The sequence below is a fragment of the Bombus affinis genome, chromosome 4 (assembly GCF_024516045.1).
Source record: "Bombus affinis isolate iyBomAffi1 chromosome 4, iyBomAffi1.2, whole genome shotgun sequence".
Classification (NCBI taxonomy): Eukaryota; Metazoa; Arthropoda; class Insecta; order Hymenoptera; family Apidae; genus Bombus; species Bombus affinis.
This window is the reverse complement of record NC_066347.1, coordinates 3486664-3503663: the sequence shown is the minus strand read 5'-3', so window position 1 is coordinate 3503663 and position 17000 is coordinate 3486664. Positions and strand designations below refer to the sequence as shown.

Below are 17000 nucleotides of genomic sequence, written 5' to 3'. Positions count from 1 at the left end.
ATTTATATATTTTTTATATGTATGTATTCTATGTATTTTCACAGCTTCAAATTTTCTTTAAATGTATAAAAATCCGCAGTCTAGTATTAAGAAAGTTTAATATTTGATTAACAGTAAAAAATTGTAACAAAAAGAATGATAGAGGCGATTTTGTTTTAGTCGAGATAAGAATGATATATCTCAGCTAATAAAATATACTCATATAACTTTTGTGTGTTTTTTTTAATAAAGAAGATGGGTTTACATACTGTATCACGTATCATTCAATTTGAAACTTATAATGGGACTTGTACCGTACAATGGGTAAGATTGCATGTACATTGATGAAATAAATAGTCAATTCAACCGAATGAAAATTATAGAAAATTTGGGTACTATAATTATCTACTATAGTAATTTCGATCTAATAATATAATAGGCCATGTAGAGCCACCACATACATATACATATATATTAACTTTTTTTTCCACACTGTCCACCATAAATAGGACAATAAATTGAACTACACTCACATTCTTATCGCTGCCACACATGCACATGTCCATTTCATACTATTTCGCATCTTGCGTTTATTGTAACGACATTATAATTTAATTATGAATAATGATAAGAACACATCGTTTAATTGTATCTAACGCAGTAGCTATCTACCAGTAACATTATAGAAAATACATAACGACTTTCTTATCGTCAGACCGATTACATACGAATTGTTACTTGTTAATTGACATTTCCAATACTGCGAATTGCACGCGATTTTTTTTGCTGGTGTATAATTACAATGTTCAATATTTTCAACGTAAAAAGAAGAATATTAGTTAAAAAAGGAGACATTCTATGGTATTCACTTGCTTGATTTATTTTGAAAGGAAATATTCTGACTTAATTTACTTAATCATTTTATTAAATTTGGGAACAAGCTTTTCAATTTCACTTATACATTAATTAATTATTCACCGTATCGCAGATGTTTTAATATATTAATATATCTCAAGAGAAAGAGAGAGACAATTGGTTGTCATTTTTCTTATGTTTTCATTATGAATGGAGTATAAACAAAATTATTTATACTATCATTATATATGTATTAAGAAAAATAATAAAAAAAAAAAAATTATAAATAATTTGGCTATTGTTAGGTATCAAAATGTGCATACATATTATGTGAACTTTAACAGTAATAATTATAGTAATCTAGGATCTTGAACAATCGATAGTTTAAAAAATTGTAAGGAAATTGCAAAAAAGTATATTTCATACAAATATAACATTGGATATAATTTTAATGTGAATATAATTCCAAATTTTTATCAATACAGTAATTTAAACAAAAAGCTATATCCCTGAATTTTTAGAATTTTATTCCATTTTTTACTGATCCTTCGTTGTAAATAAAATGATCGAGTAAAAGCTTGAAAAAAGATTATAATAAAAGATTAAAGACTCATAATAATATAATAGCGTAAGATTTTGGCATAAAAAATTGATATTTGTATGAGCTTAGATACTGCTTAATGCATTGTATGTCAAATGTTCTATTACATCCATTCCTATAAAATAATAATTAATAAACTGTTTCGTTAATTTTGCACATCCGCGATAATATAATCTTAGAAAACAGTGCAATATAAATACATGGTACATATCTGTAGGATGGCAGAAGAGAATTTTTGAAGAGCATCAATAATTCTCTATTGGAATGAGGCATGTTTTGTATTGTAACAGGGAACATGTATGTATATCTAGGTGCCGTAAATTCTTCAAAAAGTAGTTGGACAGAATGGTCATGTATATTATTGAGTTCAAATTTAGTTCAGAAGCTAAGTCAATTATCGTTTTCACAAAGAGATTCCATTTAGTCCCATTTTTATTGGTCTGTCTGTAAAGATAAGTATTTAGAGAAGTATAAATAAATAAATTTTTCACTGAAACTTTTCAATAGCGTTTATCAATGTGTTCCTTGGCGTTGTCTGTGCATTTCTTTGTCAAATGAGATGTATATATATAGTTTTATATTTATATACAAATTATATTAAGAGTTAGAAAGACTAGTAGTTTTATACTAACTTAGTTGTCAATACACTTATACAACGAGTCATTTATGCAGTGACCCTGCATTATAAATAGTAAAACTTAAGAATCGTTTTCATATTTTGTGTTCAAAGATTTGTAATCTATTCAAGGCGATTCTTTTCATCTTTGTTTTCTGGTCATTTTGAGTGAAGTACACATAAAGCTCTGATAGTTCTTGCATCGAGAAGATCTGGAATCTTTACCAGGGAGAGTTTGTTAAGCTTCGCAATATTTTGCTTGGAAAGTGGATCACCTATCTATATTACATCAATACAGATATCAATTATTACTTTAATTAGTTATAAACTTAGACTCAGTATATATTATTACTGAACTGTAATGGCTTAATAATATTTCTTTACTTTCTGACAGTCAGAGGGACGATAGGTTTATAACAGTACGTGATATAAATTATAACTTTCCTTACTTCCTAAAAAACGTAATTCAAGACGCTATTAAAGATTTCTCTTTCATACAATTGTAATAACCTTATAATAACAGAAATTTTATAATAAAACAAATTAACGCTTGAATCCGTGTTGTACATATTTGTGCACAGGCAGTTTCATAATTGTACTTTACGTAACTAAAGTTTACTAATTGAACGCTGTTTACTAAATTAATATTTTAATAGATAATATAAACGAATTTTTGTGGCTTTTGATTGATCTCGGTTCACGTACCGTAAACCCACTCATCGTGTAACCATCTTTAGTTTTCATTGATAATAAACGATCATGGTTATAATTTCACGCAATTCTCTAACTAATTAACTTTGAGATTAAACGCACATATTGTTACTTCCTAAGTTTACAATGTCTATCTACTTGAACGGTCATTTAAGATTTCATTTATAACTATAACAACAACGATGATGACAATAGTTATGATTATGATTATGATAGTATAATGAATAATGATAAATAGCGATAATTACAACTTTATCATGATTAATTCTCATTCATGTTACTATGCATTGTACGCTATTAGTTTTAATGGAATGTCTATCTTGATTTTTATTACAGTTCAAATAAAACTATATCTGATATTGAGTATATTTTTTCCTATCAGAGCTATTTTTTTCATAGCCGTTACTTTCTCTTATTTTCGACTTAATAATAAATTCAACTTGTTTTGCGTTTACATGGTCGATAAAAAATAAAAAATCATATGTTCGAGGTGGGTACAGAAATGTATTTAATATTTGGTGGGAATGACGCACGCTAAGTATGATTAACCGAATGAAGATAAAACGTCATTCTATCCCAATTGTTTCGAAAAATTTTAATTTCCTTAACTATGAGCAAATGTCATTAGGTTTCAATCAGTTTATGTGCCACTTTAGAAGTGTCTAATTTTATAACGGTGAGTTTCTCTACCAGTCTTTTCTCCTTCTCCGAACCTAGGCATTTTAATTATTAAAATCGTCATATTTTGAACCCTGTGTTTGACTGTGTCTCGTTTTCAACAACATTTGTGTATGGCACAAATGAATATAGAGCTCACATAACTAATATGCGTATATTACTTTTACTTCTTCCACGCGGGTGCACTAATTGCGGGGAAGAATTTAGAATTCATATTTCTTCATTCTTCGTTCGCTATTATTTAACCCTGTCGCAAAATTTCATGTTACAATCTGCCAATCTTGGATTTGTATACTATACTGATGTTCAAAGATATACATATACCATTTTCCTTTAAAGTAGCTTGTTTCACTTTCTTTACTATAGGCATATAATACGCGTAGTATTTGGGATAACGTCAATAAAATTATTATTAACGATCGTTTAATAAATCGCCGCAAACATTTTCCTTCGTTTTCTTATTGCAAATATTATTATAGAAATCTTGATTAATTTTACAAAATTCACTTGCCCACAATTACAGTTGGTTAGAAGAGTTCCAGTTTTGGCAATCCAGAAACGTGGAAGTCAATCATCGCTGTTGCTGCTAACGTTGTAAGGAAAGACTGTCAGTACGGTAGTATTCGATGATCTGATGTTAACCGCTGATAACACGGACGGTCCACTTGTTTCTACTGCATGCTAAAGCCTCCATAAGCTAGATCTTCGTGCTCCTGATCCTGATCCTGGCATGCATATACACAGTGATTTCATTAGGGTCAATAATAATTCGAATGACCTATTTCTATGTAAAATGATTATATCGAACGTACGTAGTGTTATGTGATCAATGCTAGATTTTCTACTAAAATGCTGCTAACGAATTGAAAATATTTAAGTGAGTGAGTGAGTGAGAACTAGCGAATTTTCAATTCCATCGTAAAAATATTAGTGGAGAACGCAATGGTACCGGCTTGTGTTTAACGACATCCTCCTTTATCTATGATTGTACCGACCAGCATGAGTAATGGCCACCATCTCTATGGGCAAGGAACCTCTTCGTTTGACGATCGGTTCAGGAATCGAGTCCTTTTTTCCTAGTTCCCTCTTCCATTTAAGCCATGTGCCATTATCGTTTCCATCTGTGGATCCTCCAGAGAACATTTCTGGTCCTCCGGAACTCCTTCTCCTCAATATCTTTTTCCGATTACGAGGCTTACCATTTATGCTACTCCTATTGAACATATCACGGCGTAATTCGGATATGTCTGCTGGCACTGAACCTCGTCGCGGTGACGGCATGCCAGGGCCGGTACTATCGATTATTCTTGTTATTCCGTTATTGTTGCTATTTCCGGTATTGTTATTATTATTGTTATTATTTATTGGGAGGTTTTCTCGTTCATCTAGAAACATGCAGCTAGTAGTAACAAACTTCAAGCAAAAACTTGTTAATTACAATTTTAATTATATAGCGTATATACATACTTGTTAAAGACAAGATATTGCCAAGAAGATTTCCAAGAGCAGTTTCTTGCGGGAGACTTGCTCTTCGAGGTCCTGCAACATTACCCTCTCGAGGTCCTAAGGCTAATCTATTAAAGCCACCACCTGAAAATACAGCAAATATTATTATAATATTAGCCACGCTTTATTGATTTTATGAAGATTATCACTATTATTTGTTGTTCTCTTACCCTGTTGTCTAGTAATGTCATTTGGTACAGAACCACGCCTGGAACTATGATCAACCCTGGTTGGTATAGTTGGTGCCGTAATGTCATCTAATCTAGACATGAGGCCAACTGGAGCAGAGCCACGTCGTCTGGTCCATGACTAAATAATGATTGACAATATACTTTAATTTGAACTGGTACTTATTCAAGATGAAATAGAAATTAAAATATTGCAGTAATTATAACTATAATTTCTGCCATTTCTAAGTTACACAATTATTTCTTTATAATTTATTATTATATTAACTACTAAAATTTATCAATTATTATTTTTAAACAAATTAATTGGTCAAAAAATCTAGAAGCTGCATATTAGGAATTGAATATATTACGGAACTTTACCTGACTTCCCTTTCTAGACAAACTAATTCCTTTTGTGTCTTCTATCGCTCGCGGATCAACGTTCTCCTTCATCTGCATATCCATACTTAGTTTGGCTACCTTTGAATTTCGTTCTTTCATAGGATCTGGATCCCGTCTGTTGCCGATAGAAACAATCTCGTTATTCGTATCTGCCTTTCGCGAGTCGCTACCACTGTCGCTCGACGAAGACACGCTCTGAACAAGGGGCGGCGAATCTGGCGGGCTACCAATAAAGAACACTTTATGTGTGCTAAGTTCGGAGGATACTGGTATCGCGGTAAATCGTCTACCACTGGTATCAGTCGTTATTGTCTTAGTTTCTGGCACAGGAGTTGAGTATCTTCGTAATTCGGAGTTGGTGCACTTTGGTTTCGCAGTAATGGTTATCGAACCATACTGTTCAGATTTATTTAATATTGTAGTCCGTTGCTCCTTGCTTATCGACTTTTCACTTTCTAATATCGTCTTCGAGACGAAGATAGTACCTGGCTTAGATTCTTCTTCGATGCTGTGACCATCCTTGTCAGTACGTGAACTGGCTAAAGACGCGTAGAAGACATGCGTGGAATCTGTTCCTTGAGCAGAAGTTGGTCGTTTGTATCGATTTTTTAAGCTGATATCTTCTATACGGATCGTTTGAACCGAATGACGACGTGGATATTCGATAGTTGGTATGAGTTCTGTTTTCTGTCTAAATGTTTCCGGAATCGCGGAACCCCGTCTCTTATTTAACATATTTACTTCTTTCGACATTGCAACGTTACTGGTATCCATTTCCTTTGACGGGGGAGTACCGCAGCGGCCATCCGAACACGATTTCTCTTTCACCGAGCACGAGGAAGAAGCCGAACTATCTGCCTCTAATAAGATCTGTGAGTAACATTGCGACATCTCCGCGGTCGCGGACAAGTACCTTGTTCTGACATACGGTTGTAATGGAGGGAAGGTCTGTTGTCTTGTCAGTTGTTTCGTCTGCGTACTTGGCTTTTCCACATCCGATTGTAATACCGTGCTTAATCTCGAGGCTTCAGTGCTATTCGTGATACTGGCTATGCTGGGTTCTGGCAGAAGACTTTCAGCACTGACCGGTCTTTCCCCTGTATTACTGGCGCTCGGGGAAAGTTCGGGTATACTGGTCTTGGACGATAATAAAGACATCGAGCTTGGATCTAAAAGACTCTGGTCATCTAATTTCCATAAAAGATTCCTCGATTTGCTCTGTTCGGTTGGTAGACTCTCACGCCTAACGTTACTTCGTGGAAGAAGAGTCATAGGTTGCGTGATACTTAATGGTACGGAATGGCGTCTTCCAACGCGTTCTAGACCAATTCGCGCTGGCAGACTCTGCATCTTAGAGGATTGAACGTACGCAGCTGGTATCAGCAAATCGATACTTGCTGTATCCTCTTCTGCAGCTGGATCTCCCACAGAGCTGACGGCGTCTTCCACCTCCTCGAGTTCCGAGATTTCCGTTTCCATATCCTTCGCTGTTTCTTGCAGAATTAAAGCTTCCCATTTCTTCTGATTTGTACGCAGGTGTTCCATTAACGATACACTGAGACCATCGCCCAGGAAACGATGCCATTCCTCGTATAGAGGCGTCACCACGAATTTAAAGAATCCAGCCTGTATCTTTGGTATGCTAGTGGTATGCCGATCACATAATGGCGTCACCGGAAGATTTAGACGACGTTCGTAATCACCTTGACGAAAGAATTCTTCGCATACTTTGTGCGACCACTTCTGCGAGATGTCCCAAGGCCTGCACGGGTTCGATATGTCCGCGCATTTCAGGGCTATTTGCAGAATGAAATGCCGATCATCCGCGCGTCTCATTTCCAGCAGGTTACCGTCCAAGTAATGCTGCAAACATACGACAGAAGAACGATGAAATATCATAATATGAAAATGATAGAAGAAATAGAGTCCTCTCTTTCTCTCTCTTCCTTTGCTTTCACGTAATTTTCTTTCCTAGGGCGTATTTATATTTATAGATAAAATAGAGATCGCATAAAAATTCAATATCTTTAATGAATTTGATATCATCGTTTGGTTACTCGATTTTTAGTATATTGTTCATATGTTACGACGCGCGAACCGTTCTTTAATGAAAACTGCTGTTACGCCGCGCAACACATCTGCATTCCATCCCGCGCGGCGTGACAGCCAACGGTCTACGTGCCGTCCTTCGAACTCTCCATAGGCCTAAGGACCCACCATAAAGTCGAAATCCTAACTGCATTGTTCGCACACATAGTTTAAGTCAATCTGTTTACCAGAAAGGACTTTCTAATTCCAGAAGTGTTTTCAGCTGGTTTTTTAGAAGGGTCCTTGGGTTTATTACGTGCTCTTAAGAATTGCGGAGAAAGCAGGTAGTGGCCTAACGAAAAAAGCGGAGATCTCCTTAACGGAAAATCCGAGTCTCCCCATAAACAATGTCGCCTAGAACCCAAGTTAGTAGGAGGCTTCTTCCTCCTATCTTCCTTCCCAACATTGGTCATAATCAATCGGCATCGCGGATCATTGCCCTCACTTTCCTAACTGAAAATGTAAGCAACGAATCCGCGTTCTTCGTTCAAAGGGCACACCCATACCGAGCTTTCCTCCGCATTCACATTAGAATAAAACTTTAGAGTTTGATCGTCTCTCACGGTGCCTAGAGTTCCTGCATTCCCTATAACTCTCACCGTTCCTATATCTTTCAGAGTTCCTTCGTCATTTCTCAAGGTGCCTACACGGCCTAGAGTCTTCTAAGGCTCTCCCATTATCCAGAACTCCGACAGTTCCTATAACTCTCAAGGGCCTAGAGCGCCTAAAGCTCTCCTTCTCTCATCCAAGACTAACCTTTCTCTCGTTATCTGTATCTTAATCAATGGCGTTACTACTTCGTGTGATTGTATAAAGTGTTGGAAATATACATTATTATAACTCTGTGACTCCCAGTGTTATACCGCATCAACCACCCCGATTATCCTAACCGAAATACGGGGATCGAACTATTCGTGGTGTCGATTATTCTAATCGTAACGGGAATTTACGACTCCCGTTGACGCGTATTCTAACGACCGCGTCTCCCCGCGATAGCTCGAAAATACAACTGCTGTATTGTCTGAAGAAAGTTTGTTGGATCGGAAAGACTGCTTCCATCAATTTCTTATATTTTCTCAGACGCAAAGAGGTATCCATTAAAAATAAGCCAAATACATCTTCTTTGTAAAATCTCTTTTTTTCGAAGAATTTTTTGCATCGATAAATAGCTAGCGTGTTAATATTGCCTATAAGTTGACGAATGTTAACAAGATTTTTCACAGCTCACTTTGAATCGAATGAGAAACTCTTGTTGTCTGGTGATGTCTGTTGCTAAAATCAACGAACTGATGTGCCGCTGAAGTTCTGGCCTCACGTTGGCAGGCAGTTGATCGGAAACTCCGCTCTCCAGAAGACATCCTATCGCTGATCTCCAATGATGATTCTCAAGAACCGACGTGTTCTGGAAAACCGTCAACGAACGTTTCTCACCAGTTCTACGCAGCTGTGTATTAAACATGCCGAAAATTGCGTCGACTTACTTGGTAGAGAGCAGCCAAGTGATTGCTCGTGGCAACTAGGAACGGTTGATTGACGCCTGGATGATCCAGATCGTGCGTCACCGCGGCAATCAGCGACGCCATAATCTCCAAGTTGGTTAAGTGCGGCCTGATCTGTAAATTTATAACGTTGCATATCTCATTATGCTTCATCTTTTACAAGCCATAAAATCTTGTCGTATATACTTACTTTTTCCTCTTGGAGGAAGCAGTGCATCGCCTGCGTCACATCGGTCGCGTGTATACTGTTGTGGTAAGGATTTGTGCTATGATAACCCTCCTCGATGAAGGCTGAATGGGAGAAGACGGAGTATGATTAAATTGTTTGCCATATGTTTTTTAGATCTTGCGTGGCTGTTTTAAATAAAAATTAGCTTAAACGATAGGAATCACCGTTTAAACGAATTACAAAGAATAAGAGTTGCTCACGCGAGTTTCTTCGCATCTAACGTGTTGTGTATTGGAAACGTACAACTTTATAAATTTCGTTGTTTAAATGACGCAAAGATGTAATAAAAGATACGAGCGAAGGGGTTGGATAAAATTTCTATTTTTTTGTAATTTAAACTTCTATCGCGATCTCTTATTTAACAACTAGCTTTTGCTCGCGTGTTTGTTCGCGTGGATATACGGAACGACTTTTAAGCAGCTGAATTTTTATGAATGAAATATCTACGTGTTTTTTATACTAACAGTTAGGTGATTCTTCCTAGTAAAGAATATTAAATTATAAAAAGGATTCGATCTCAGAACAAACACCATGTGAACAGTAATCATCGTTGCTTGACTTTTACCAAACATGGGAGCGCATACAATTCGGATGCCAGGCTATCTCTTATCTTCTAAGAAATGGTTTGAGGTGAAACGTCAATCTATTGTCTTTCTCGGATATTAAGTTATAGAACAGAGAAAACCCCATGAAAATCCGTTCAGTAGTTTTTACGTGATACGAGACAAGCAAACAGGCAGACAAAAATTCCAAAAATTACCTTTTCTCCATTCCGTAGTTTATGATCTGTTCCTGGGTGATTGGGGTTTCATTTTCTTTTATTTTTAATGTGTAGACACAATCCTTCTACTGTTCATTATATGTATATAAATGTTTTAATTTTCATACAAAATGAGTTTTTAATAGAACGATAAAAGAGATAAAGAGTACTGAACGTGCAAACGAATCGAAGATGAAAGAGAAAAAAGAGATGAGAAGAGAGATGAAAAGGCAACTGAATCGAAGATGATAACGAGATATTAGTCCGTAGTTAATTTACTTCAAGAAATGCAAAGTACCGAATCGACGATTACTTGGTAAATAAATTTTTGATAACAAATAAATTAATAAATAAAACAAGGGGTCGAAAAAGTAACGTAATTAAAAATGTCTCGGTTCTATGGCGAAGTTAGATCGCAGACTCTGCAAACATCGAAGATTATCAGGATGTGACAAAAATATCATTCTTAATATCCCACAACAATTTCCACGCGAGTTTTTACGCTTAATTAATTTTAACAATGTAGCTCCCCAACAATGAACGATTGTGCAACAGAAAACCACAAATTATTTTATCAAGTATTTTAGGTAAATTTCCTCGGGCTTTGTCTTGTAAATCCCCTAAAATACCTTCGAACAAATAATACAGTCGATCATCTCGATACTTTTTTCAACAATTATTATCCATCATCCTCTCTATCGAGAGAACCTGCAACAATTATCCTCGCGTAGCTAAGTTTGTTTTAGTCGACCGATTGCAGGATTAAATATTCACGTAACCCCATCCAACCTCTCTTTTATACATGTCGCTACATAAATCCTGTTTGTATGGAAATTTTATACAGAATAAATAAATAATAAGCGTCGTGTACAGTCTATAAATACGAATACGTACGGCGCGTAAAGAGGGCTGTTTCTCTTCACGGGACTCTCCCCTTTTGAATATTTAATGGTGACGAATAGCTTCCGACCTGTATTCCAGGCCCGACGATGACGTAAAAATTTCGTGCAGAAAGAGACCAACGATCATTAATACGGAGGTATTCGCGGCTTGTGCCCTTCACGGAAACGCAGTATCGGAGAAACGGGCGCGATACGGTGGCTTGCGAAGGTATTCGAACAGTTACCATCGAGTTTTGTTTACGAATGTGTTGTGCGTATATCGGATTTAATTATACGAGTACGAAACTTGGTGATATTACGAACGAGTTTATAATTTCTAAATTAAATCGCGTCTTACGAAAATTCAAAAAGTGTCTGACTACGTTTTTGGCGCGGTGTATATTTATGTGCGTTTACGGGGTTTTCATTAAACGCTTGCAAACGCTTTTTCCAAAATCGTGAAATATCACAAAGTATTTTCCAAATAAAAATTATTTCTTTCATATCATCATAACGCGAGTTTTGACGAAGCGATCGCTTTCGCTATTTACTTACCGAACAATTTCCACACGGTTACTACGTCCAGGTTGAAGTACTCCAGAAGTCCGTACCAGTGGAAAAGGTGGACGCATAATACCGGAAGCGAACGTCCTGAAAATCAAACGCAACGTGATACGACGGGAATGGTATCTAAGCTGTAAGTCGAGCTACCGTGTCGTCGGGTTAAAACCTCATGGACATTAAATAACAGTAAACTGAAACTACTTTAAAGCAGAAAAATTCCAAATGATGAAAGGAAGATAGATAAAACGAGGAGAGAGGAAGGAATAAAGAAGAGAATTAACAACGTTTGCACGGATGCGATTCGCATTTCTAATAGCTTTTACTCTTTAATTTATTATTTGATAATTTATTATTTGTATCAAATTTTCATAAATTTAATTAATATCGCGAAGACACTATATACGATAAAGTTTCATTCGAAAAAAAAAAGAGAAAAACATATTTCATATGCATTCAAGCTGGTAATAATTAACAGCAAAGCTGGTTAACATGTCGACTGTCACGCGAATTTTATATATTTTACCCTGGGAGCCACGATAGATTATACGCGACATCATGACATTTACATTTTGCAAAATATTATATTGTATTTCGTGCATTTTCTTCTAACGATATTATCAAAATCGTTGACATTGTTGAAAATTTGTTAGTCTATGAAATTTGTCTTGTTTTAATCTACTGAGAATCAACAATCAATGATTTAATACAACACTTCGTTTTCAATTTTTCCAATCAATTTACATCCTCCAGTTCTGTTTCCAGTGTGGCTATGGAAAGGAAATTCCAATGATTCGTTTAATATTTCTTTTACATCACTATTTCTTCCATCTAGATTTTACAATTTTATGAAATTGAAAATTGACGGAGATCGAAGTGCAGTAGAACCCCCTTTATCCGAACACCTATTATCCGAATATCCGAACGCTCTATCATCCGAACACGATATTTCCCAGTAACGGATGCCTCTTTCCGTTTCAAATATGTACATACGTATTTCATTCGTATACAATAGTGTTCACATACGAAACATAGTGATAATACACAACGTATTCTTTTCTCTATTCGAGAATGAATTTGATAGTGAAAAATTCGGATGAACTTTGATTTGAAGAATTCAGTACGGAACTAATAGCGTTTTAACTATGAAAACAAAATACCACATAATTGAAAAGCTTAAAAGCGATGTAACTGTAACAGAATTAGCAGAAATACACGGTCAGAAAGATACAGAAAGCCACGATCGCAGATCGCATTAAAATTCACATTAAAAAGCAAAAAGATGATATCGAGCATTATCCAAAGCACGTGGATTCCTCGGTAAATGCAACAGCGGAAAAACCTTCGAAATATACCGACGTAATGAAATGATTTTAGATAAAGATAAAGCGATAAAGACAATTAATAACGACGATTTTAAACAAATGGAAAGAACGAACGAAAGAGTGTTAATTGGAATGGTGCTTTCTCACGTCGAGTCATTCGTGGTATTCGGAAAAAGGCTTCGATGGTTGAAAGTAGAAAAAGAATCTAACTCTATGCGGTTACTTACGTTGAAAGAATTGCATGATTTAGCAGGCAAAAAGATACCAGATCCATATTTAAAGAAATTGCCAATCGACGTTAATCTATATTTGAACAAATGAAATTTTACGTCAGAAACGTGGTTGTTCTGTTCTTCGAAAATTCCATTGTTCCAATAATTTTGTCTCCCTGTTACTTCGGATAAAGGAAGCTCCCCTGTCTTTATCACGTTGTGATAAATTATCGGGTTGGTCCTTAATCAGTTAGTCGTTTTAAAAAATTTCATAACGTCGGCTACCGATGACCACCGAGCGTGTTAATTAATAACTGCATCGGACTTAAACAGGGCCGATCGAAAATGTTCTCGCTTTCTCATAAATACCACGGTTTCTCAGTTCGCTCCGGCTCGTGCCAAATAAATCAAGCTGCGCGTGAATATTGGATCGCGATGGATCGCGAGGATTCTCGCGGATCCTGCAGGTTGGAAAAGCGAAATACTCTTATTTCAAGCGAGAACCATGCTTTTTTTTCGATACCACGCGTTCCGCTGCTCTTTGCATGCTCACACGTGGTTTTGACGTTGAATGATAAATCGGGTCGGAGTTACGTTAAAAGCGACGCTTCTTTCTAGGAATTCCTTTTCTGGTTTTTTTTTGATATTTTCAAAGATTCTTTTTCACACATGACGGTGAATATCGAGATGCTGATGCATGTTCCGCAGTAAAATCCAATTTTTAGAAAGCGTGCATCAATGGTGAATTATGTATCTGCTGCTGTTTATTGCAGCTTTTTCGCTGCTTGAAGGTTTTATGGTGCTTTCTTTGTATTACAGAAAACTCCTAAATTTATCGCTCTATCGTGGCCTATAAATTTATAAAATTGCCTTTTTCTCTATGTTATTGTACAAACGAAAAATAGATCAATGCATCTGCTGTTTTCTTTTTACATTATACCGTTGATATTTCGTTAGCAAGTACAGTTTTATCCAATTTTCTTCGTATATCAAACGATCCGTAAATTGTTAATTTTTTTCGAATAATAAAATTATCGTTTTTATTTCGTGCTAGGTTCGTGCTAGATGTATATAATATTTTTCCAAAAATTGTGAAATCTTCTTACAGGACGATTGTACTTGAGTATTTTGTTAAAATTTTATTTACCAAGATTTAGCTTGAAGGAATAAACCAAGATAGAAACAAAATGTATCAAGCGGGCACATACACGAAAACATTGTAATAAGCATAAGCTTCGGTATAATGAACGAATAGAATACAATACGATACAACGTTAAGATTTTATTTACATTTGTATAATTTTTGTAATGGCTTTTAAAAATAATTGAATTATTTACATTTCCTGAATGATGAAGTTTGTATTCTAATGTATGGTGCCAACGTGTAGTGAAATTATTTTCTCACGGATATCTTTCGTTTAGATTTGGTATCGTATTGTTGCTGTAAGGCATCTTCTTCTCGTTTGAATTCATGCAACAGACAGAAACGACTTCTCGGAAGAAGTACTTTGTTTGTGAAAGACATTTTGCAATATTAACAGGGCAGAAGTAAAACGCCGTGCCAGCCAGTTTGCTGTATAAAATACATAATACAACGCTGAAGCTTTCAGTACGTGGATAACGTAAACATTCTCTCGTGGCGGGGCGTGGGTATTAATAAAACATTATACACAAAAATCCGCGAGAATCCCGCAACAACCCGATGGAACAAACAGCTTCGGTAGGTATTTAAATTACAGGATAAATAAAAAAATTGAGAATATCTTTCTCTGAACAACTAACTATTAAATCTTGCTTTTACTAGAAACTGTAATGTGCATTTTACTTTGGTATTATCAAAGTGACATATAGTATTAAACATTTAACGAAGTAGAACATAGAAAAATACTCAACATAGCAAATATAAATATAAAAAAGATAGATATAAATATTCACTGTATCATCGTAATCTATGTTATTTAAGTAAACAACTGTTAGTGTAATAAACGTTAGTGTAATATTCTTATATCTGATTTTTTTGGCAATAGGAATATTCTCCATCCTTTTATCAAATAATGCATATTAAACCTTGATTAGCTGAAATTGACTTATATCAGCTTTTATTCGCATTGCAGACGAACACCAAGCTGCCTTAACTTTGCGATCGAGAACTTGGCAAACTTTGTTAAACACTAGCCGTGCAATTTTCATAACCGGGAGAAATATGCTTCTCGATCCGTTATTTGTTGAAAATGGCAGAAAAACGATTAAACGTTATCAAAATATAAAAAATTCAACGGAGAGGATTGTTATTTATTTGTAATTAGATATTTCAAGCAATCAGATTGACTTGGTTTAAAAAATTCAATTAAAAGCATACAATTCCTACAAAGCACGGAACGTATTAATGATTCAATTGATGCAATAAAACTTTCCGTTCTAACGTAAATATCCTCAACCAATTTATTCCATTCGATTATTAATTTAATCTTTTGAAAAATAGCTGTCCAACCTCGAGCTTTCGTCTGTCACTTTCAAATTCAACGTGTTCGCGATGCCGAGGTTCAAGGAGCCACGAAACAAGCGAACTTCTTTTCTTTTTCTTCTTCTTTCTTAATTGCTTACCTCCCGTCACCGTTTCCAGCGTGAACGCATTAAATCGCCAGTTGCTAGCCTTCTGTAACACGCACTGCAACAAACCATCAAATATCGCATTAGGTCGACAGTGAAATAAACGATTGCCGCTAGAAAGGGTTGAAACGTGTTCCCGAGCACAATGTCACTGTAATGGAACAACCGTGTCCATTTCTCGAGAATATAATAAAATAAATCATTAAGGATCTGGAACGTGGCTCTGTTAATCGAACTCTCTCGTGTCGTTTCGTGAAATATCTCGGAGCAATAGCAAGCTTCAATAAACGCGTAATAATACATACGTGGGTCAGTGATTCAAAGAGAGCTTTCAATAAATTTCAAACCTTCTGTTATAGAAACTTTCGAACGTATTGAATACAAAAGTTTCGCAGAATGCTTGCCACATGTTCCTTTGCGTTTATTTCGTTTATTAGCGAACAGATTTAATAGCAAATTAAGGATATGACTAATAATTAAATTGATGTAATTATTATATAGTACTTTTATATATATATAGGTAATACTTAATTGTTTTGTGGATAATATTTTTTTGGCCGTATACACGGTATCTCAGTTACGCGAGATTACCTAGATATCTGTCTTATTTACGATTGTATGAAAAAACTTCTCAGGGCGAAGCTAAACTATTTCAAGAAGCACGTGTAACGGTGGGAAGAATTTTTTCTCAAGTTCATCTTTTCTAGAAGATTTCAAGGTTATCGGTGTATTTTTAAATGATACCCTATATTTTTCGACCTTGGGAAAAAAATTGCGCCCTGAAATAATTTAACTTTGTCCTGATAAGCTTCTCATTCAATCATAAATAATATTTAAGTGATCTAATTGAGACACTGCATATTTACAAATAACTATTAGTATTACACTGCTAAGTCCCGATTTAGATAGTATAATATTCAGTTTATTATCGAAGATGAACGTAGGAAAAAAAATTATATCGTGCGAAATTTCGTATCAAGGTTAAGCAAGCTACACAAGTTTGTAATACTTAACGATAAGGACAAGGCTGATCTTTGTAACAGAAATCATTCCTACATAAACGAAATTAATCTCTATCACTAAATTTTACAAAAAAAAATGCAAGCAGTAACGAACGACAAGTAAGTTTTACTTTTAGAACGATATCACCATCTATATCATTAAATAATAGAATTTAAGAACGTGTAAATACATTTAATTGACATTAGAAAATATATTATCTTAAAGTGAATGCGCGTGAATATTTTGCATACACTTCCTATAATGATATTGACGTTCAACTTTTTAATATCGACGTGAATTTAAATTAATAACGAA

At 35.3% G+C, this 17000-nt stretch overlaps 1 protein-coding gene across 22 annotated transcripts in view; it reads right to left on the bottom strand.

Moving 5' to 3' along the window:
- Positions 1–203: 203 nt before the first annotated feature.
- Positions 204–17000, bottom strand: part of LOC126915773 (uncharacterized) — a 139750-nt gene continuing 122953 nt past the window's right edge. For 19 of the 22 annotated variants that reach the window (XM_050720776.1, XM_050720775.1, XM_050720777.1 and 16 more), the window contains 10 exons: positions 15678–15741; positions 11531–11626; positions 9296–9396; positions 9088–9219; positions 8835–9008; positions 5498–7381; positions 5117–5255; positions 4908–5030; positions 4436–4825; positions 204–4165 (listed from right to left, as the gene is read on the bottom strand). In XM_050720776.1, coding sequence (XP_050576733.1) covers positions 4122–4165; positions 4436–4825; positions 4908–5030; positions 5117–5255; positions 5498–7381; positions 8835–9008; positions 9088–9219; positions 9296–9396; positions 11531–11626; positions 15678–15741 — 3147 coding nt within the window. In that variant the 3' untranslated portion in view covers positions 204–4121. Of the gene's footprint in view, positions 4166–4389; positions 4826–4907; positions 5031–5116; positions 5256–5497; positions 7382–8834; positions 9009–9087; positions 9220–9295; positions 9397–11530; positions 11627–15677; positions 15742–17000 lie in introns of all 22 variants that reach the window. The other 3 variants (XM_050720773.1, XM_050720778.1, XM_050720779.1) reach the window with 3 other exon arrangements.